Source organism: Callospermophilus lateralis, chromosome 2 (genome assembly GCF_048772815.1).
Source record: "Callospermophilus lateralis isolate mCalLat2 chromosome 2, mCalLat2.hap1, whole genome shotgun sequence".
Taxonomy (NCBI): Eukaryota; Metazoa; Chordata; class Mammalia; order Rodentia; family Sciuridae; genus Callospermophilus; species Callospermophilus lateralis.
The window spans coordinates 122,837,510-122,861,221 of NC_135306.1; the positions used below are offsets into that span (position 1 = coordinate 122,837,510).

Here is a 23,712-nt window from a genome sequence, read left to right on the forward strand (position 1 = left end):
AGGAGTTTTTCAACTTTTCTGCTCTTCATTTAAAGGCATGGGGTTTGCTTTTATTTTGTTTGTACTTAGAAAGATCCTCTGATGAAGTCATCCAGGGCCATTTGTATTCAAGCATCTTTATGATCCCATGATCCCTGCTGGGGTGAGAGATAGCTTTTAGTAATCCCACCAAATCAATTCCTGCTGACCAACCTCAGGGGTCATCCTAAAGTACTTAAGGAATTCTCATCTGCTGCATTTTCTGATCAGGCAAACATTTTAACTCTTATTTGAAGAAGAAAGGTAATTCTGTACCCTGCTGAGGGATAAGATGGGACTAAATTGTATTTGAGTGGAGAATGCTATTATCATTTTAGGAGTTTGATTACTAAAATAAAGAATGACTCCTAATTCTAAGATTGCCTAAGAAGATTATGGATATTTCAAAAAGTTTTTCCCAACCAACAACATTGAATTTCTTTCCTTCAATTTTTTTTTCCTACTACTCACCTCTTAAAATAGCTATCTGTTTTTTCTTGTTTGTTTTCTAGGAAATCCAATGTTACCTAAGTCCACTGAATTCAAGAAGAGAAAGTCTTCTTTGTTTTCTTTTCTTTATTTAATATACACTGTAAGTGGGGCACATGAGCATGGGTGGGAGATGTGACTGTATTAAGAACCAGCTCCCTACGTGCTAATGCATTGAAATATAGTACGTCAGGAGACCTCGGATCCAGGCACCAGATCTGCCAGTAACACTGACATGTAATCCTTTGGGGACCTGGTTTTCTGTATGCAGGCAGAGGATAAGCAGGGTGAAAAACTCTCCTTGAGAGTTTTGACATTCTTCTCATTGTTTTTTCTCCAACACCTGAACCATGTAATCAGCAATAGTGGAAGTCCAATAATACCAGTCAAATGAATGATTAAATGCCCTGTCCCTCACCAAAGAAAAACAATTCTAAGCCTAGTATTTAACATCCTCTGGTTTGTGCTGCCCCTTCCTATTCAGCCTCATTTCCTTTCCTGTCCTTTGGGCAGAGGACACACTTGTCCAAGATCATGAAGCTCTCTGTCTTTGTGCATCCTCTAGTCTCCACCTTCCTATTCCCAGACTGTCAAAAGCCTTGATTATCATTGAAAGAGCAACTCCAACACTACTTCTCAAACCTTCCCCCAGTCCCCCAAAATGGACTTAAATCATTCTTTCCTCTGTTAGATCTACTTGACTTTACTTGTAACCCTGATAGAGCACTTATTTCTCTGGGTCTTATATTATTCATTTATTTATTCCACGGATGTTTATCTACACCAACTGTGTAGCAATGAGCTATGGCTTTCCATGAATCATGTCATTTGATCCTCATGGCAGTCTAATCTTCACTGTTTCATTTAACCATTTATTGACTGTATATTAGTTAACAGACCCTGTTGTAGGTAATAGGAATAGAACTGTGAGAAAATTAGAAAACATACTATCCTGAAGGGGCTTAGTATTCTAATGAATTGACACAAACTTGTTAAATAAATGAACACGATGCTATGGACTGAATATGGTGTTATTTACAGGTGGGGCTTTCAAGAGGCAATTAAGACGTGAAGGTGGAACCCTCGTGAGGGGGTTAGTTTAGTGCTCTTTTAAGAAAAGACATGAGAGAAATCATCTCTGTACCATGTGAGGACATAGCAGTTGCCCATCTGCAAACCAGGAAGAGAGTCCTCATGCAAACTTAGCCATACTGGCATTGTGATCTTGGACCTAGTCTTCAGAACTGTGAGAAATCAATTTCTGTTCTCTTTAACACAGGCTGTGCTGCTAAGCATAAAGAAATGAGTCTAACATGTAAGCATGAGACATGAGGCCTGCAAAAAATCTATGTCCAAGGAGTATAGAGCTAACCCATGGGCCTGGGTGACAACATACTGAGCTCTGAAATTTTCCTGGCCTAGGAGAAGAGAAGCAATGGTTTCCCCAATCCCTAGAATATTTTCCCTTTAACTTTGGAGTGCATTGTACTTTTCTTTCTTGGCAGCAAATATGGCCTTTGTAATTATAGTTGGCTTAGATGAATGCAGAAATTAATTTGCATTCTCTAAGTTCACAGCATGTAATTGTTCAAAAAAGTATAGCAAGAAGTAAAGGAGAGCCAATCTAGGATTAAAATTTTGCTGTGCAAAGCCTAATGTTTTCACTCATCACACTGCTGAATAATATTGCTCAAGTAGTGACAGGTAAACATAAGGAAGCTGATTTAACTGGTGATAACCAAAAGCAAAAAGGAATGATAAAGCCCATAAACACAAAGTAACAAGAGTCAATAGTAGGCTCACTCACTGAGATACCATTTGTCCTGTTCAGAAAAGATAATCCCTGCCAGTAGAGGACTTTAGGTTTTTCACCCAGGAGTGATGATGAAGGCCTCGATTTGAGTTATACATTTGTTCCCAGGTCTCTTTCACTGGCATTAACCACAGAGTTTGGCAATGTTACTGAGTTTGCCTCTGTGCCAAGCTTTACCAGCCCTCATCACAATGTATCCCATGACCTGTGTACTTGACACTTGACTCCAGCAAGCTCAGCTAATGGGCGCAGACAGCAGGTCTGCTTTTGAGATCTGAAACATGCAAACTGTTTTGATTAGTGGCTAGTTGAGGGGGAAGTGGAAAGAGGAACTGCAAGGTCAAGAATATACTAGCATCACCTTTTGTCAGAAGAGTTTTGAAAGGGTCTGAGTACTGCACATTTGTTTCAAACTTTATATTAATAGTCTCTCTGGTTTAGCCACATAATTGAGTGGAAATTCCCTAAGACAAGGATCAGAGCAAGAAAAAGGTACTTTGAATTAACTGTTACTTCATTTACATAGTACTATAATATTAACCTGGATATTAAATATTTTACCGCCAGGGTAACCCATAATGTCAAATAATAATTAGGGTGGGTAGCACCTCTGATGAATGTATACTAGTCGTGTAAAGATTATCATGAATTTGTAGAGGAAAAATGTGTCAGACAACACAAGTCAGACCCCTAAGCAACATTCATATTTTTAAAAAGAATGAGCAGCTCCTTGTATGCTTTATGATTGATTTTCTTACTACATTTCCCCCATTATTTTATAAATCTATCATTTGCTGAATAATGTTTAATGAGTCCTTTTCTTCCTGATTCAGTGCAGGCTGTGTTTACTGTGGTTTTGTCTTTTTGGACTCTAAACGATATTTTCTCTCTCAAGTTAGATCTTACAAGTTTTAATTAGCAATGGAATAATTTGAGTTAATGGAGATAACGATTTTAGCTAAGGGATTTTAGTGACATACTGTTTATAATTCCCATTTTCTGTAATATTTGTTTTAACAATGCAACTAGTTTTTGGCCATGACATAGAAAATCTATTTATATAATGTCAGTTAAGAACAAAGAAAGATTACCTGTTCTTGAGAATATGAATTGTAGCACAGAATCATAAATTCTGAATTTCATTCAATTTTGAAAATGAAACAAGATTTCCTTTTTCAACTAAAATAACAAAAATAAAACAGACAGACAAAAAGAGTACTCATTATGTACCAGACATTGTGCTAAGTACAAGGAAATGAAAATGCAAATAAAATCAGGCCAGTGTTTCTTTTTTCCATTTTAAACTTGTAATTTTCCTAAGGTAGCAGATTAATTTCCTTAGCCATCTATTTTAGCTTAGTAGTGTAAATGGTCTTGACTATTAGCTTTATGATATCAAAAGTATAATCTTTAATAATTCTCAGGCTCATGTTGAACTGAACCAAATGTTCTCTTTGAAATGTATTTGAGAAATCTATGAAAACCTTTACTTAGCACAAATCAAAGGGGGTTGTTTGCTTCATAAAAACGATTCCTTACAAATGAAGAGGGGAATAGTTCAGCAAGTATGAAAGAATACAGAAAGTCAGCCTCAGGTTTGAGTATCTGCAGGGCCTCTTAATAACCAGGCATGCTTCCTTGAGGACAAATTACTTAAGCATCCTGTCTCTGAGCTTCCTTGTCTCTAAAAGCTGTTTAAGAATCATGGCTTAGATAATGTACAGAAAGTCTTTCACGTGGTACCCAGTACAAAATCTATGCCAAATGAATGACAGACATTACTGCAAAATAATTACAGAGTTCTCTTAAAGACTAAGGAAACATTCACAAAATTTAAACTCGTGTCTAGCTTCTAAGTAACATATTGTAAAGAGACGACCTTTGATAGTATTTCCTAGAATGTACATAAAATGTTCACTTCTTATTTGATCTTTGTTATTGGATCCTGATGGAAGCTTTTGACAAAGTCATATTTTGCAGTCTACAGTTTTATGTCCAGCCTCTTGCTAAGACTTCGCTATATGTGGTAAAAATTGGCTTTAAACAACTTTCTTGACCATTTATGTCTTCTCTCCATGATCATCATGTTGTCCTCAAGTTATGGTACACACACAATGCTTGCCAATGGTTCACCCTGTCTCTATCTGATATGCCTCTATCTGCAAGTGCACCTTGATTCTTCTTTGAGAATTGTGCCCATACCTCCTCCAGGTTAATTACCCCTTTTCGACTCCCTGGAGAAACTTTCTTCTTTATCCACTAAGCTGGGGTTTGCTTTATTCATTTAGTATTATTGAGAGCAACTCCCCAGACTATGTTCAGTCTGAAAAAATCAGAAACTAGCAAATATAAAGTTCCTGTCTCATAAAATAAGATTAAAAATAAAATTTTAAAAAATAGCTTGGCATTAGCATCAAGATTATATGAATGATTAGTTGAATCAGAGTTCTAGCTTGAAATGAGGTACTTCATTGTCACTAAAGATAAATGAAAAGTTGTGAAATTAACTCTTAAATCACTATAAATCTCAAAACATGTCTTATCTCTGTAAGATACTTATAATTAAAGCCATATTTATTTAATTAATGACATTTTTCCAATCACAGAAGCCTCATATCCTGGGTTTCTAGTAACTCTAAGAATCAAAGTTTACTAAAATTTATAGGCAGATTCTCTGACTTAGAAAGATGCTCTTTGATTTCTTTTTAGTTATTGATTCTGGGACTCTTGGTATCTTTGTATTAAATATTCTTACCAACAACACTTGGCCTCCTGCCAAGGCCTTTTCCTTACCATTTATAGAAGAGCTGGTTTTATGATGATTCTGTACAAAGTATACTTGTAAAGGCTTGGTTGGATCATAGAATCTGATTGATTTGCTTTATTCCACCCATATAGACATTAGGACATTGATGTATGATCATTTCTGCATATATTGTTTGAACTGCATGCCAGAAATTCAGGTACTGAAGTTCAAAAGCTTTTGTTCTAAAAGATCTCCCTGTGGAGCTGTCTCAGGACACAGGATTCCAAATTTACCATTATTTTAATTTCCCTTAGTGGGTCAAAAACAGAGCAGGATGTCATGAACAAAGAATTCTTTTAAAAAATAGATGTTGGTAGATGTTTGTTAATTATTGTCCTATGAAACCAGGTCGCACCATGTGTATTTTCAGATTCCAAAAGAAATACCTCTAAGCATTAGTTTAATCAAGAAGCAAAGACACATTTTGGAGAGAGATTTCTTTTCTGTCTCTGAGAAATGCATATAAAATGCAAATGAGAAAAATTTTCAATATAAGGAAAAACACACTTGACAGATGTCTTTTTAAACTCTCTCAAAATAAGTTGTCCTTAGTAGGTTAAGGATTATTTTGTTTGAGAACTTTAAAAACCTCCCCGTAACTGCATATTCTTTAAGTTATGGTGAAATACATCTCTGTTGCAATGAATAGTTTATGGCTCATCTACTCACATGCAGCATAATCACCTAGGATAAAAATGAACAACCGTCCTCAGGGAGATCCAGGAACAGGTGGTACAACTAATCATCCCAAATGTTTGGAATACTGGCCCAGCAACAGCTGTCTCCAAAGACAAGCATCCCCAGCTCCACTATGAAGGGACAGAAGAGGGATTCCTTTGAACATCCATTGCAGGCACTTAATGAATGAATGTTTGCCAGTGTGAACTGGTGAAGGAATGAATGGAGTGTTTTTCTTAGCTTGTAATATACCACCTGCTTTTTCTGAGATGGGCCTATTGTAACCAGCAGCAAGGAAGGGTTACCTGAAAATATCCTCTCTGAAAATTGAAATTCCCACTTGAATCTTAGTCTTTAAGAGCAAGGATTGTTATGGAAAACATGAATTACCTGCAGTTATTTTATCCCCAGCTGTATTTGATTTCAGTCTGTAGGTCAACTGTTTTCTGTCAGCCTGACAAATAAATACCTATCTAACCCTCAGTTGATAGTTAATTACTTATTTTCATAGCTGTTTTTAAAGACATTAAAAGTTTGTGTTGCATTAGGTGGAGCCAATTTTGTTTATTCTAGAACCATTTACATTGAAGTTTTTGGATACTGCATTTAGTAATTGGTGAAAAGCATTTCTAAGAGAAGGCTTTTATTTTTTAGCAGGGAATACATGGGTGATACCACTCAATAGATGTTATAATAATATAAGAGATACGGTTTTGAGGGGTAAATGATGACACAGTTTCTTTTTCATTGTTGTTTTAATAGTTTACTGGTTTCTTATTAAAACTAAATGTTTATTATAACAACTTTAGAACACATAAATGAAAATAAGAAAATAAAAATTACATACCATTCAGGTCTAACTAATATCAATTTTTTGTACATAGGTTTTCAGTCCTGCTTCAATCAGTTATCTATATATTTTCCTAGTAAAGTTGTACAAAATGGAACATACTCTGTTACCACCTTTTGATTTATCAGAGTTCCTTTTATTTTAAGGATATTGACTCTATGTTATTTTGTCATTATGAATTGGTTTGTCATTATGCTTTTAATCTTATTTTTTATATCCTTTGGATTTATACAACCTTTTGTATATGCAAGTTGTATCAATGTTTGTGTTTTCTGACTTTAACATTGCTGCTTAGAAATTCTTCCTCCCAACTACATTTATATAAATATTTATCTGTATTTTCATGCAGCATTTTAAGATTTTATTTTTACATACCTCCCCAACTTTCTAGTCCATAAAACCTTTTTTCATACAAGCCAAACTCTGCACACTAAGCTATTTAAAAAGCAAATATCTGAGAATAATATCTATGGTTTCAAAACTACTCCAAATATAACAGTGCAGAGAATGGGGGAGTGAATCTCATTTCAACTGCCAAATGATGAGTTTCACTGCCAAAATATAATTATGAGCCATTTTAAGGTGAGGACATAAACTAAAGATAAATTATTATGTTTAATGATGTAAATTAATTCTTATTAGATTAAGGCAAAGCTGATTAAGAAACCTGCAATTATAGAATGATATGTTATGTTGCTAGCTGAGTTAGAAAGAGCATGGGACTGCGAGGTACACAATAGCAAAGTCTAGTCCTGACTCTGGTAGTAATTCGTTTGGGAATCCTGGGCAGTTCATTTGATCTCTGAGCTTCAGTCTGCTCATCTTTCTAAGGAGGTCACTGGACTCCTTAGATGATATCCATAAGGTAAAGTAAGGTATGCATAGCATCAAAGTGTTAAGATTTCCTACATGGACTCAGGGGAAAAAATAATCAAATTATCAGGTCCTTAATTTTAAGATGGAAGATACTGTAATTCCAGAGCTGGGGATAAAGAAATCAAGTGCCAATGTACAGCAAATTCTTAGCAAATAGTTATCTCCTAAGAAGAGCAGGCCATGGCTTTTAAAGCACTTATGTGAGTTTGCTTTAACAAATAACAGAAGTGTGTTCTTTATAAGATGAGCTGTTATGACACATTTTTAATGATTATTCACTGTTCTATTTTAGCATTTCTTAACGTGATAGAAGAACATGCTTTGCTAAAAACATCCATGGGGGGAAAAAGTTAGTCTTCTATTAGCTTAGAACTTGAAAAAGCAAGCAATCTAACCAGAATGATGCCTAAAATGTATAACAAACAGCATGACATAGAATGGTCTCTGTCTATGAACTACTGACCATTCTAAGTGACCACTGTAAGCCAGAAGAATTACAGAGTATACCCAAAACTCAGCTAGGAAAATAGAGATTAAAGTCGAAAATAAATGAATAAGGTCTCTGCCATTCCAGATAGGGAAAGAGATAATCAACAAGGAAACATAAAACCATTTAAAGTATGGGTAGCCATAGTTTAAATGAAATCTACTTAAGCAGGTTAAGTAGATAGAGTGATCAAGGGTGAGGGTATTTTAAGTGGAATGCTCAAGGACATTCTCTAAAGATGTGAGAACAAATTTTGAGCAGATAGTTAAATGATGAGGAGACAACCCTTGGAACATTTGGGGGAAAGCACATCCAGGCAGAGGGAACAACAGCAGATTAAAACCAAGGGGAGTGGAAGCTTGGAGCACTATGAAGGACTCTAGGAAGGCCAGTGTAAGCAGAGTGGAATTAGTGGGAGATGTAGGACATCAGATCATAGTGGGACACTAGAGATGAGGCCAGAGAAGCAAGCAGTGGTCAGATCTTACAAGGACAGATACTACGTACAATGGAAAGCTACTTGAGGGTTTTAAGCAGAAGACAGATATGATTGATTTAGCATTCAAGAAGATTATTCTGGCTGCTATGAGGAGTATGGACTTATGGCAAAAGCTAACAGGGTTTTGGGATTCTTGCCGATATCATAGACTTAGGAGGTTGTGATGGAAGAGACGAGAAATGACCACATTGAGGATATATTTAGAAAGTAAAATCATTATATTCCTCCCTGTGCTGAGATTCTGCTTTTAGGGCTAAAATCTTGGAGGTTTCAAATCACATTTTTTATGGGACATAGTTCCCTTTTACAAGCCCATTTCAAATATGTCACTTATAAATGATGGCAAACTTTTGAAGTAACATAAAAGAAAGTTGGTTGCTTTTAAATGTCTAATATTCATGTTACTAGGAGAAGATAAAGTTAAATTTTATGTGGGATTTAATGAAATCCTTTATCATTTGTTCCTATTAAAGTTTCTGGCTGAAACCTTATAACCCAGACAGTAAAGAAGCTAAAAGTTGTTTTGTAATATTTGTCTAGGAACTTGAATATGAAAGACCTTTTACACTTGAAAAAAAAAAGTTTAACAAAATAGTTTTACCATGTGTCTATGCAAAAAAAAAAAAAAAAAAACGGAGTCACAGAACATAGTTACTTTTGAGATCTCAAATGATGTCCTTACAGAATATTCACCAATCCTCTGCTTCATAGCTTTTCTGTGCTTGTGTTGACTCCTCCTTTGGATACAGTTCCATTATTCCTTCTCCAGAATGTTTCCAATGCTAGCTGCAAGGATGTGAAAAATCACCACACAGTTTCTATTGATGGTTCTAGCTTGACCAGAGGATGGCTACATGATGAGAACATGCCATCTACCTGAGAACCCAATTTCTTATTGTTAAAATGAGGAGATTGGACTAGATAGCCCTACACCTATTTCCAGATCCAAGATTTTTAAAAATGTCATGCTTCTGATTTTCACATGTAGTCAACACAATCCATTACTTGCTTTGTCATTTTTGTGTTGATAATTAATCTACAGATCTCTAGTTCAAATCTCTCTCTCATTCGGTTAATCCTCATTAAAAAAAAAAAAAAAAAAAACTCCTTCTGAGAATCTCTACCTAAATATCCTACAGACACCTGAAACATTCCAAGTCTATTATTAACTTTCCCCAGGAACTTGCTCCTTTTTCTTTATATATTTCTCACAGTATCTAACATTTCTCTCTCTTTGAGTTTTCTATCCCCTGTTTATTTCATCTATTAATACCTTTTAAGCCTCCACTCAAAGAGTCAGTTTGGTATGTGAAGTCTTCAAACTCACCTCATGGAAGTACAACTGTGGATCTTTTGTATTATATGGATTAGACTGGTATCAGAGCATGAGCTTATTGTACCTGTTCATATATTTACATTTTTAACTCCTTCTGGGCAGAAATTGCTTATTTCCTTATTATTCAACCTTAGCTTAGAAAGCACACTAGTACATGGGACATGATTAACAAATATTAAATGATCCAGTGAAAATGAAAATTATATGATTTAAGAATTGCTTATGTCATTATCTCAACTGGTATTATGGCTTGAACATGTTTTGAATATGACCCCCCAGGGCTCAAGTGTTGGAAACTTGGTCTTCAATGTGGTGGTATCCAGAGGTTGTGAGTCCTTTAAAAGTTGGGGCCTACTATGAGGTCCTCATGTCACTGGGGGAATAATGTATTTCTCTTGGGACTTCAGTTTCTCTGTCTTCTGTCTTGCCATGTGATTTCTCTCACGCACAGGTGTCCATTATGATGCCATATGCCATTTGACCTTCACAGGAGGCCAAATAGAAGGAGTTATCCAATCTTGGACTTTTAGCATCCAGAGCTGTGAATTAAATAAGCCTTTTTTCTTTATAAAATACCTCAGATCTTTTGTTATAATAATGAAAAATGAATTCATTTACCTGGCATATATCCTTACCTCATATAGTCTTGTCAAGACATAGAAAAGCCATTGACTGCTTGCTCTTCTTCTCAGTCTCACCTAACTATGAAAACTCATCAATGCTAACCTTCGTTTGTTTATATACATCCTTCCACTATGAGAATTTAGTGTTCATTTAATATGTATTATGTTTTTCAGAGTGCAGAGACATATTTCCCTGAGGTTGAGATTATTTATAATGATATCGAGTATCTAGTCAGTTTTCAATGTATAGTCATTCCTCAAACCCCATATTTGACTCAGTTCTCTGTTGGTAAGCAGCTAAAATTTTCTATGACATAGACATTTATATATAAACCAGTCTCATCATAAGCAATTAACAAATGCACTTCCAACTTCTCAAAATGTTAATGAAATTTAGACCTGGTACTTTGCTCTCACTTAGTAAGTAAACTTAGGTAAATAAGCTGTCATATTTGAGTGGCTGAGTATTTCTCAGCATCATCTCTGAATTCTTCCAACTCCCTGGTCAGACTGGTGGTAGAATCAGTTCTTCTTATATGTTGTTTTTTTTTTTTTTAATTTACTGGTGCTTGAATAATTCTCATGAAAGTTACATACAAATGGGAGACAAGATTGCCTTTGGGGAGAAACTTCTGACTTAGAGATCCATTGCTCTCTTGAATTTATTCAGACTTGTCTGAGACAACCCTCTCAGAACTGTTGTTGATTATCTTTCCTTCAGTGGGTAGTACTTGGTCACTCCCATAGTCATTTTCTTCCCCCTTCCTTTCTTCCTTACTTTGGTTATAAGAGTCAGGAATAGCTTATGGAAGTTAGTTTATCTTTGAAAATATCAGACATATTGTGGATTATCTCAGCAGGCAGGATTAAACATGATGCAGAATCTAGTTTAAACCAAGCAAGCATCAATAATGATAATTATTATTATTACTCTTTATTAGGCACTTCATTAGGTGCCAGCTATAATTGCATAATTAATACATTCAATTCTCAAAACAATCCTGAAGTTTAAGCATTTCATACCAACCCTTTGTAAAGGAAGAAGGGGAGGATAGAGAGGTTAAGGAAGTCACCTGAGGTCACATACCAGTGGATGGTCCAGTAAAAATATGAGCTTTTGTGTGCACCATTTTCTTTTTCACTAATACTTACAAGAGAATGTTGATACAGTTGTTCATGTCTTAAATGAGGAGGGTTCTTGTGAGCAGATGAAAAATTGTGACCTGTTCACTAAGAATGTAGTTCTTTTTCTGCTGTCACTTATTTGGAAGAAGATTCAGAATGCTAAGTTGTTGAAACCCTGCACATAATGAGTTATACAGAGGATTGACTGATGCACATGAATGCTCCTTTGCCTTCTAGAAAGATTTCCAACCTGCAGAAGCCTCAGACACCAACTGGGAATCGGTCACAAGTTCGAACTCGGTAAGTAATTTATTAATCCATTGCCAGTGAAAGAAACTGATGCAACAGCTAAAGTCAAGTCCAGAAGGACTCCAGCTGCATTAAGGACCTGTTGCTTGACCCTACATCGCATCTCAGGCAGGGTATATTCTTCCATTTTGATCAGGTTAGAATGCATTCTGTCAGACACCGCTTTGGGGCTTTTACAAAGACTTTCAGGAATTGCCAATATACCATTGTAGGAACTTGGAATAGACAATGACTTAAATATTTGTCCATTTCAAAGAATAGCATTTCAACAAAATGACTGTTCAGACTTCTCCAAGTGATTTGTGGCCCCAGTTCAAGTGGGTAATTTTGAAATGGCTTTCTGAATATTTTAGGAGAAGCTGTTAACCTTTGTACTTCAAGGGTCATTTCAGGCTTGAAAAATCCCAGTGTTTACAGTAAGATAACTGTAAGCAGGTGAGTAGTTTCACAAATCAGCTGCATACAGTATTCTATTTGACTTGGATATAAAACGTAACTCACCCCGAGGCTGTAAAATGGTTCACACCTCTTTTCTTTTTCCTCCAAATTTAGTCATTTCTCAGTTTTCTGTATCCTTATCTACTCTGCACAGAAAAAGCAGAACTTGTTTTCACCGATCTTACATGTAGTACCTATGTACCAACAAAACACAATGTAATAAATGCAGTTGTTCATATAAAGGTCAGGAACATGGAGAAAGGAAGTGGGTCCATGTGGCCAAATCAGGCTTGATTTGTTTTTCAACACTGATATACTCTCTTTTGAGGATTTTCTTAAATTCACTCATGTGGCAGGATTTCTTCAGCTATGGATTCTGTGACTCTAGTTCACCCGGTTTGGCTGCTGAACTAGATAGAACATCATCTGTTCAAGAGATCAGTGAGGTCTCAGATGGTGGTCTGAATGTTTTATTAGTTTGCTTTGAACATTCCGGAATGTATGATCTGAACCTAGTTCAGAGTATGTGATCATTGTCAGATGGGTGAAAATCAGAATAGAATAAAGCTAAGCAGAAGGGCTGGGCAGTGGCAGCCTGAGGCTGATAACTCAAGGTAAATGCCAGCATCAGCTTTAACAACGAAGTTGAGTATCAAGGGATCTTCCAGCTTCTCAAGCATCTTATGCATAATAGCTCAGAGTTTTCCAATTATTCCTCTACCACGTGCAGAATTACACTTTAAAGGAGGTTTAACTAATTAAGGATAATCCAGGTTGTGGTAGTCGTTTTTCTCAGCACTGTAATAAAATGCCTGGCTCTCAGTTTTGGAGGTCCTAGTCTTTGATCATTTGTCTCTACTGCTTTGAGCCTGGAGCAAGCATCATGGTGGAGCTCATGACAGAGTAAAACCACTCACCTCATAGCCAGGAAGCAAAAGAAGGGAAGAGGAGGAGTTGGATTTCCACGGTCCCCTTCAGGGGCAGATCTCCAACAATCTAAGGACCTCAGTTCCTAAAGACTCCACCATTTCCCAACAGCACCACCCTTGGGGGCCACCTTTAACATATGGGGAACTATTCTAGTCCAGCTTTTTCACTGCGGACCAAAACACCTGATGAGAATAATTTTAGAGGAGGAAAAGTTTATTTGGGGGCTCATGGTTTCAGAGGTCTCACCATAGAGAGCTGACTCCAATCCTTGGGGCGTGAGATGAAGAAGAGCATCAAGGAGAAAGAGTGTGGTAGAGGAAAGTGTCTCCGAACATGGCCAGCAGGAAGCAGAGTGTTTCCCTCACCATGAATAAAATATGAACCCTAGGGACATGTCCCCAGTGACCCACCTCCTCCAGTCACACCCTACTCACCTACAGTTTTCACTCATTTAATCCTTGTCTGCAGATTAATGCACTGATTAGGTTAAGGTTCTTATAATCCAATCATTTCACCTACAGACATTCTTGCATTGTCTCACATGTGAGCTTTTGGGGGACATCTAATATCTAAACCATAATAGGAACATTCAAGATCCAAACTGTAGCACAGGTACTCAGAAAGAGGGGTTGCTCCTCTGTTTGAATATCTGAGAAAGTTTATCCCTGAGCCCCTATCCAGTGGAAATTTCTGGCTTGAACTATAAATCAGGGTGTTGCTTGGCCCTGTTGGAAGATCAAAAAAGAAATAGCTTTTTTGTTTTTTTAATAACCTAGTTTTCAAGAACCTCCTGGAGTAGGATCAAGGGTTATTAGACCTCTCATTAAGTTTTATATAAACCAACTTTGTTTTTGTTTAAAAGAGTTTACAGAGTATTCTTCACAAATTGTTATAATTTTAAAGGAATTTGATTAACTTTAGAAAGGATTTTTTTTTAATATATAACGAACACTGAATGAGATTAAATGTATAGTGCAGCTGAAGGAGGCACACCCAATTGGCTCTTTATCTCAAAAATAGTTTTTAAATATTTACTTCAGAAACAAATATTCTTGTGTGTTCATTAGCTCCCCTAATGACTCATAAATATTTTCTTAACTATCATCACGGTGTCCATCAACTACCCCAAGTTAAAACTTGAAAACATCTCATCTATAAGGACAAATTTGTATTTTACCTATGGTGTGGATTTGCTCTTCAGGTTAATATTAGAAGAGATTAGACTTCCCTCTCCCCCTCAGGGACTGAGAGTAACTTCGGAGTTTTCTCTTCAATATCTAGGTGCACACTATACTGCAGGCACTATTAAGGGCTGTCCCAGAATACTCCTTGCAGCTGTTTTCCCCAGAGCTGTTACAAGAAGCTTTCACATTTGTGGAAATGACTTGATTTGTATCCCAACTTTTATTTCAAAACAGAGGAAAGCATTTTAATTTCAAAGCTTTTGTGTGTTATCATGCTCCTAATTTTGGTCAGCTCATTTTGAGTTTTGGACTCCTACACTCGAATTTTTTCATACAAGGCTAATTATAAATCATCTGTTAAGTATGAATCAAATAGACTAAATTATCTAGAACAACATGAGTTGGATGAGGACTCCTCGGCATTGTAAGTGTTATCTACCCTTAGCATGTAGTATCAAGAGAGTTGGAAAGACAGAAATTAGGTGCTTCCATCAAGGCTAACCCCCCCCACACACACACACATACCACACACACACAAACAGAGAGAGAGAGAGAGAGCGCTAGATTAAAGAGTTAAGAACAGAACCACCTATCAAAAACAGAAGGAACAAATATGGTGGCACCCAGATGAGAGTCATATCAACAAGATGACTATAGAAGGTGTCTTTATCTTGGGTAGAACTATTAACAAATCTCTAAACTCTTCAGTAACTTATGACAAAGATAAGTGATTATCTGAACATGCCTGGGCAGAATATAGAGTGGACTCATATGCAAGTAATGAAAGTAGCATGGCAGAAAAAGTTGGTCTAGGATTAGAATGTCTAGTTACTGTGACAGGGCTTACTGAAAGTCGTCAGATATATGCTTTCTCTAAGTAAAAAACAACCACCACCATCAAGACTGTCCCAATCTGGCCAACACAGTCACCAAACCATCTCATGCCTTCTATCCTACTCCCCAGTTCTGCCCCCACTTCCTTTTACCTGCAGGGCATCTTTAAAAACTGCTTTTGTGTTATACTCATGGTAGATTAATGCTTTCAGGTTCGTCAAATCACTTATCAGCCTTTGGACTTTGAGTGGTTAAAGAAAGGAAACGTGGCCTGAGAGTGAGAATATAATTTGAGAGGTTGGCTATCTGAGACTCTATAGTGCATATTATTTCTTGATAGGACACTGCAGTTAAGTTTCAGGAAAGCAAGTTTTCATTAATTTCCATTCTCCCTTAGTGATAAGAGCTATTTGCCCTTAGGGGATCTTATTTGTTTGGCAGTTTCTTTAAAGACATTTAGAAATCATTTGAGGCTGTGTGCTTTCTATTTCCCTGTTAATGGGTCATGAATTTTTACAGAGATGTTTGAATCATGGCTCATTTACCTCCAGATTGTACAAGGGTTAGTGAAGTAAGTGCTTGGAAACCTTATGTGGGGATGTTTTATTTCCATGGCAAAATATATAATCCTTTCCAGTCTTCCAGTGGTGCTATATTCCTCATTTAAAGAATATTCAGGAATTTTTTAATGACAACTGAGATCACTAGCAAGCCACAGCACTTTTTTTCCCCTTTTAATAAGTTTTCCCTGTGAATCTTGCACTTGTCAGTCAAGAGAGTTGCATGGCTAATTATCCTGTTGACAGTAAATAAATTGGTTAAAGTGAAAAATTTTATCAAAATATCCCTAGAGTCTAGTGAAACAATGCTCACACAATATCTGTAAAGCTAGGTGACCTGGGGCAGAGGCTAAGTGTGGGAGAATAGAATGAATTAAGAAAACTTGCTTGGATGGAGTTCAGAATTATAATTCTCACCATTATTAGTTGATATATGGATGACTAGGGACCTTGAACCAAGAAGTTTGATGACTTAACTTTTATATTTCCACACAGCCTATATCTTTGTAAGTGATTACAGTTCAAATGAACTAGAAGTTCTATGATCAGCTTAGCTCTGATTTCCAAAAATTGAATGACTGTCTTTTACCAATTAATTGCTCTTATTTTAGAGTAGACATGATGGTGCCAGATTGCTTTTGCATGTTATTTATACAAATGATGTATTATAACCATGAGCCTGTATATGTTCCTTCCATATAGCTGTATAAGTGTTGAATTTCACATCATTGGACTTTTTCTGAGTACACTGAACTGTGTGTCACTCTTAGGGGGTATCCTATCGCTCTTCATCTGTAAAGGACTCTGCTCTCACTGTGGAGGCTTTGGACAAAAAAGTTGCAGAATTTGATACTGTGGAAGATCTGCTCAAGCACTTTAATCCAGAGTCATGGCAAGACGATCTTGAGAATTTGTATTTGGACACTTCTCATTATCGAGGCAGGTCATACCATGAACGGAAATCAAAAGGTAAGAAACAGAGGCTTGGGGGTTCTTCCTAAGGGGGGATAGAAGTGTTAACAATAAGTGAGAATTAGTGATGTGACATATTTAATTCATTTTAAATACATGATTGCAGTCAATTCATTATCACACATATGTTTTTCAAATGAAGTTCTGTATTATGCTCAAATTGTATTTGTATATGATAAAACTGGTTTGATTCAAAGATCTGTAATAGTTTGGAGTCCTTATGAAAAACATTTAGGCTTCTTGCTTCTTGATAAATAAGGCATTACTAGCCCTGATTTTACAATTGAGGCAACCAGAGTCAGGGGAAGCAAATAACTTGTCAAGATTGCATGCATGGCTAGTTAACATCGGGAAGAAAAGTGAGCATCCTGGTCTCTTCCCCACTTGGCTGTGCTTCTGCAATAACGTACTGTGCCCTTCTGTCAGAGATGAGGGTTGGCATTATCCAGAACTGTCGTCATTGGCAGGGGAGTAACCTGTTAAAACCCTGGCCAAAGCTCAGTTGGAAAAATTTTAACTTTATGCATGTGATATATGTGGGGTCCATTCCAAACATTTTATTTATTTATTTAGTCAAGATCTACTGTGTTCTTAGTACCAAGGTAGTTCACATACATGAAAGGTAAATGTCCCAAGTGAAAGGAAAAGAAGGCATGGGATAGTTTGGAGGAGCATATGTTCAATGGGAAGTTTCAGCAAAATAGAATGAAGAGAAAAGAGAGGGAAACATTCAGGCAGAGAAAACATCTTGAGTTAAAACAATAATACTAGAACTCTAAAAATAAATGTCTAAGTGATATGATCTTAGGAAAAGAATGTTTATTTGAATGTATTACTCAAATTAATATAGAAATGACATAAATGACCTCTGGCTGAATAAAACTCTAATTTCTAGTCTGTTCTATCTTTGCTTTATTTGATAAAATTTGTTATTAAAATTTAAACTAACGAGTCTCACAAGGCTGGCTTGCATCATTAGATGTGAAGATGTTTAGCTAAGATATGGCTTATTTCCCATACTTTGTAATATCAAGGGTACTTTTAAGAACTGAACCTGGGTTGCTTTAACGTAACCAATAAGAACATTTGAGCCAATATGACCAGTAAACTCCTGCCAGGGCTTTCTGTTCATAACTTAGGTTATAAATCCTTTATACTTAAAATCCACAGTTAAAGGGGACAAAAGAGTCGCAGGGGCCCTGATGTTATGGAGATATGCCATGTGCAGATCACTGTGACCCTCAAAATGAACCTCCTCAGAGCTCAGATTGGATTCAATTCAAAGCAAAAATTGTTTCTCTGTAAGGCATGGTATATTGGGGCCTCTACTATGTCAACTTGAAGGAAAGTAAAATATTCTCATGTTTTGAAAACCCCAGGAAAAATATTTAAAATGTTATTGGACAGCCAGGCACGGTGGCGCACGCCTGTAATTCAGTGGCTCGGGAGGCTGAGGCAGGAGGATTTGAGAGTTCAAAGCAAGCCTCAACATCTTACCAAGGCCTTAAGCAACTCAGTGAGACCCCATCTCTAAATAAAATGCAAAAAGGCTGAGAGGTGCTGAGGCTGTAGCTCAGTGGAACAGCATTTGCCTAGCACATGTAAGGCACTAGGTTTAAGCCTTAGCGCCACATAAAAATAAAAAATAAAATAAAAGCATTCTGTCCATATACAACTACAAAAAATTTTTTTAAAAAAGGCTGAGGATGTGGTTCAATGGTTAAGCACCTCTAGGTTCAATCTCCAGTATCCAAAAAAAAAAAGGTTATTCAACAATAATGAGATCCAACTCTTTCTTTAAGCATCTTAACCACTGCATTTTCTTGAGGAAACCCTCCTTATCTCTCCTGTCTTTCTGATGCTCCTCTACCCTGCCCAGACAGTTAGGAGCTCTGTGACACACCACCCTCTATATCCTATTGCTGCCTTGTTATTCTACCTTTGCATTTTCTCTAAGGGAATATGTGATCCCAGGACCTCCTATGGGTCTTAACTCTGACTGAATACTTCAATCATATAAGGAACACTAAAGAGATACAGATACCTGCTCACCTCAGGCACAAGAACTCAAGACTCTCTGGAAGTTGGGGCAGGAATGTTAATTCTATTTATAAATATTTTGAGGCATCCAGTATTAAGAGACCCGGTATTTTAGAAATTAATAAATAGAATTAATATATATATATAATAGAATTAATATATATAATATATATATTTATATATAATTAACATCATATATATAAAATGTATGTGTGTATGTATATACATATATATAATATGTATATACACACACACACACATATATATATATAGTGTGTGTGTGTGTGTGTGTGTGAGAGAGAGAGAGAGAGAGAGACAGAGAGACAGAGACAAGAGACAGTAGGGATCAAACCCAGGACCTTGTTCAGGCCAAACTAGTGCTCCACCACTGAACTCTACCATCAACCCAGTGTATTTCTAAAGTTTACAGGAATCCACCCCATAGGCCAAGGAATGTAGTTTCATTAAGAATACCTTTGGTTATTGAAATAACCTTGTAAGAACATTCAAGGTGACATTCGACTTGATGTTTGTGATAGAGTAAATATCATCTCTCTCCCCAGTTGGCTTAGGTTTCACTTCTTAATCATTTGTTTAAAATGCCCTGAAGGCAGATTTGTACCATTTCATTTAATCCTGCCAAGTTTCTGCATTTGTATAAATGTGCTGATTTGTTTATCATTCTTCTAATGATGAACCACCTGTGTGTATCACAAAAGCCAGGGAAGCCAGGTTTAATATTTCAGCTAGTCTTTTCTGCTTTTAGAACTTAAAAATACAAACTTTATGGCTTGTGTCCTAATATTTGAAGAAGGGAACAGTGAATAAAGTGAAACAGAAAAACAGCTATGAATAATGGGAACCCATCAGATGTCAGCTACAACACGAGCCGCATAGGATCTCCAAACCTTCCCTGCTGTTAATATCACGGCTTAGTGATGTCGTGCAGAAACACGCTTGTCATTTATTAATCTGGTGAGCGTTTTTTATTTTGATTTGCCCAGACAGATCAAAACTGGCATTTTTTTCATAATTCTGAAGAGCAGGATTCTAAGACACTTGAATGTGAATATATAAAACACAGAGATTTATAAACCATGAAATAAGATCACATTGGGTAAAGAACTTGCACAATAACCAGAAAGAGTTAATGTTTTGAAATTAAATTTTGTATTTTGCTTCTGGTTTTTTCCCTTGATAGAAGAGAGCATTAATGATAGGTTTTAGTTCTCTTTGAGAGTTGAAAATGAGAAACAAGAGGAGAGTAAGAGTTTGGGGAGGAGAGAGAAAACAATGTTAAGCTAGAAATTTGATGCATAAGGTCTATTTTATAAAATTCTCAAGTAACAGATAAGCTCAAACTTGACTATAAAACCTTCTGGACTGAAGATAATATAACAAGTTAATATATCCAGCTTTCAGTTTCCTAGGGGGTAATGGAGGGAAGGGCAGCAAATGTAATTGCAATCTATAGATAACTGAGTTGCAAAACCCAATTTTTGCCAATAATTTCAACCTACTGCTTTAACATCAAAGATGCTCAAAAGTTTTTAAAAAAATCCTTTTTGAAGTTCAAGTTTCATTTACTTTTTCTAATGGGTATGCTAATGAGTATAGCAAATTTGCACAAAATTAGGTAAAATTATATGGATGTTCTTTCTAGAAGCTGTATAATTACCACCTAAGCCATGGCATGAGCCCTGTAGTTCGAACTGAAGCTAAACTATGATTCACTTAGAAGCTCTACACATGAACTTGGGGGCGGTGTATATTTCATCAAGCTCATTGCAAAAATTTCAATGTTTCTAAATTAAGAAGTAATCAGCCCTGAGCTTTACTAGAGTGGACAGTAACTGGGAGGTGATTTATGTAGATAACAGTGTGAAACCTATTCCTTTGCTTATTCCAGAACTTGGCTTTCTAGAATGGAAAGTGTGTTTGCCATTGAAAATCCAACACACAATGGCAAGGGGGGGAGCAAGTTTAGAGGTAGTGATTAAAATATGAACAAAATTGTTATTAGTGACATGCATTATTTCTCAAATAATTTTCATTTTTAGGTATAATGCTAAAATTGATGTACACCACTCTTTAAAAAAGTCAATATTTTAATATTAATTGTAGTAGACTTCTAGATATTCAATTAATAACAATGAATGAGGTCTGAGATGTATGAATTTTGCACTCTAAATGGTTAGATGTTTCCAGTTACTACCCTATTTCTGAGGATCTAATACCAATTCTGCTATTTTTCATATGACAGTTTGGTCTAAGATCAAAAACATTTGACTCTAATTTGCAAATTATTTATAAGTAAATAACAATAACTGACATAAGAAGCTGAGGAATAAGTGACATAAATATGTTTCATATCAAGATATGATTTAAATTGCTTCTGAATTCTTTTAGGTCAGAATACTTTAAAAAAAAGAAGAAGAAAAAGAAGAAAGAAAATAATGTACTGTTGTTTCTTTTTCTTGCCATTGCATGATTACCACATGAATACAAGTTTTGCTTTTTAAAAATGATTTAGAATATAGAAAATCATTTCAAAATATATTAAGGCATATATATGTTTTAGAAATTGGTTGCTTGGGGCTGGGGTTGTGGATCAGTGATAGAGTGCTCACCTAGCACAGGTAGCCTTACTGAGTTCGATCCTCAGCACCACATAGAAATAAATAAATAAAAATAAAGGCATTGTGTCCACCTACAACTAAAAAGATATTGAGGAAAAAAAGAAATTGAATTCTTATAACTTTCTCTTCTTATTTGATACATGCATGAGAACTTTCCAAAATCCCTTGACTGATACCAGTTATGAATTGGCTAAATCAGTCTTGAGATGTCAGCCCTCTGCAGCTGCCTCTCTTTAAATTAAACAGGCAGAGGTATTGGGGACACCAAATCACAGTGGATTTATATTTCTAATTTTTATTATTGAAATAGGGTTAGCTTCATGGGGTTTCCTGAACCCATGTGTTATGCATCAAGTTTTAGGAATATTAGAGTTGTTTACATAAATTTGACATAAATGGAGCAAAAGAAAGAAGAATGCTGTGGTGCAAAGATCATGGACTTGAAAGTCAAGCAAACTTGTAATAAAATTCTAACGCAAATCCTAAAGTAGTAGCTTTGTAGAAGTCACAGACCTCCTTTGTTTTCTGCATTTTAAAAAATGGCTATAATCATAAACACTTTACAAAATTGTGTTAGGAGTAGATAATAACAGAATATCTCACACTTGATGGGACCTTGATAAATGACAGCTACTATTATTATTATTTGCTTGCAAAACTCTGCAGAGAACCAAGATATTTCTCTGAACTCCTCTGCTCTCTTCTGTTTAAGGCTTTAAGATAATCATCAGTAATCTGGGGAACCTCATACATTGTATCCAAATTTTGTCATTTTTAAGTATCTGCATAATCAGTACACTCATTAAAAGTTTACAAAATTATTGCCAAGTACTAAACTTTTCTGGGATATTATTTACACAGAAACTTTCTGGCATCCGTTTTTCCCCTTATTCTTTAGCCAGTATTTATGACCCATATGATTTTTAAGTATCTAGATTCCCCACTCACTCAGTGTCCAAGTAAACATTAATAAAACCATCTTGTTTTTATGATGTTGCATGTGTCTAGGAAGGCACACACTCACAGTATTTGAAGAAAATCTCACCAAAGGTACAAGGCCATTTCCCTTCTATTCTGAGTGTCTCCTCTCTTTTCTCCTTGAGGAGATTGTCCATCTTTGGGACTATCCTAACCCAACATTTCATCAGAGTTCTCCTTCCCATCTAGGCATATCTATGTCCACATGTAGATTGATGGGAAATATCACTTGGCAGAGGGAAGACGTAGGTCACTTTTAGTGTGTGGGAGAACAGCAGTTCTTATTAAAAGTGAATGCGTGTGCCTTGTATCTTCTGTAACCAGGTTTTCTGTGAAGCAAGGGGATACCAGTATAAAATCCTTTTGCTCTGTGACCCACTGAGTGAAGGACACTGCCCTGGTCCTACAGTGCACACACATGCAAGAACTGCTGGGGTTGAGAAATCTGGCTCAAGTATCTTTACATGCAAAGAACAGTGTTAAGTCCCATGAAATTTACGTGAACACCCATATTATCACGTTGTGATGTAAATCAAGGTGGCCATGACCTTCCTTCCCTTGATCATCACCAACTGCAGAATGATGACTTCATCTGTTTTACTCACTGTAACAATAACATTGGGCATACCTCCTGAGAGCTAGGGTTTGGACCTGTGCTTAAATTTCTTGACAGGAAAGTATTATTATTCTCATTTTATGTAGTAAAAGAAATAAATTCAGAAATGTTCTGTGGCATCCTGAGAGTAGAGAGCCATGGCATGAACCTGGCCCAATTAGCTGCAAAGCCCAGGCTGTGGGGAACTCCATGGTGTCTAAAACTTAGCTACTCCCAGTCTTTAAGGAGAGAAAAAGGGGTCTACAGACTTCCTTGACTCCTTATCATCTCCTAACTTTTTTTCTCATTTTTCATTTCATAGATGTGTTGCATACATCTCCCCAGTTCATGAGTTGCTAGGGTTCCCCAAATCTCCACAAGATGGTATCAACTGGGCTGGGGTTTCAGCTCAGCAGTAGAGGGCTCACCTAGCATTTTGAGGCACCATGTTCGATCCTCAACACCACATATAAATAAATAAAATAAAGGTACATATATTTAAAAAAAGATGGTTTCAACTTCATGCTTAATGTCTTCAGATATTCATTTAGTCATCCACACATTTCCTAGTACATATTTATTGAATGTTTACTATACGATCATTGACTTTAGGCTGTAAAGTGGGAATAGTAA

General features: G+C 36.3%; 1 protein-coding gene across 3 annotated transcripts in view; it reads left to right on the forward strand.

Annotated features, from left to right (window-relative positions):
• Pdgfd (platelet derived growth factor D) overlaps nt 1-23,712 on the forward strand; it is a 226,231-nt gene that overhangs the window by 184,883 nt on the left and 17,636 nt on the right. For 2 of the 3 annotated variants that reach the window (XM_076843822.1, XM_076843824.1), the window contains exons 4-5: nt 11,838-11,900; nt 16,626-16,824. In XM_076843822.1, the coding sequence (XP_076699937.1) occupies nt 11,838-11,900; nt 16,626-16,824 (262 nt within the window). The remainder of the gene's footprint in view (nt 1-11,837; nt 11,901-16,625; nt 16,825-23,712) is intronic. The other variant, XM_076843825.1, reaches the window with a different exon arrangement.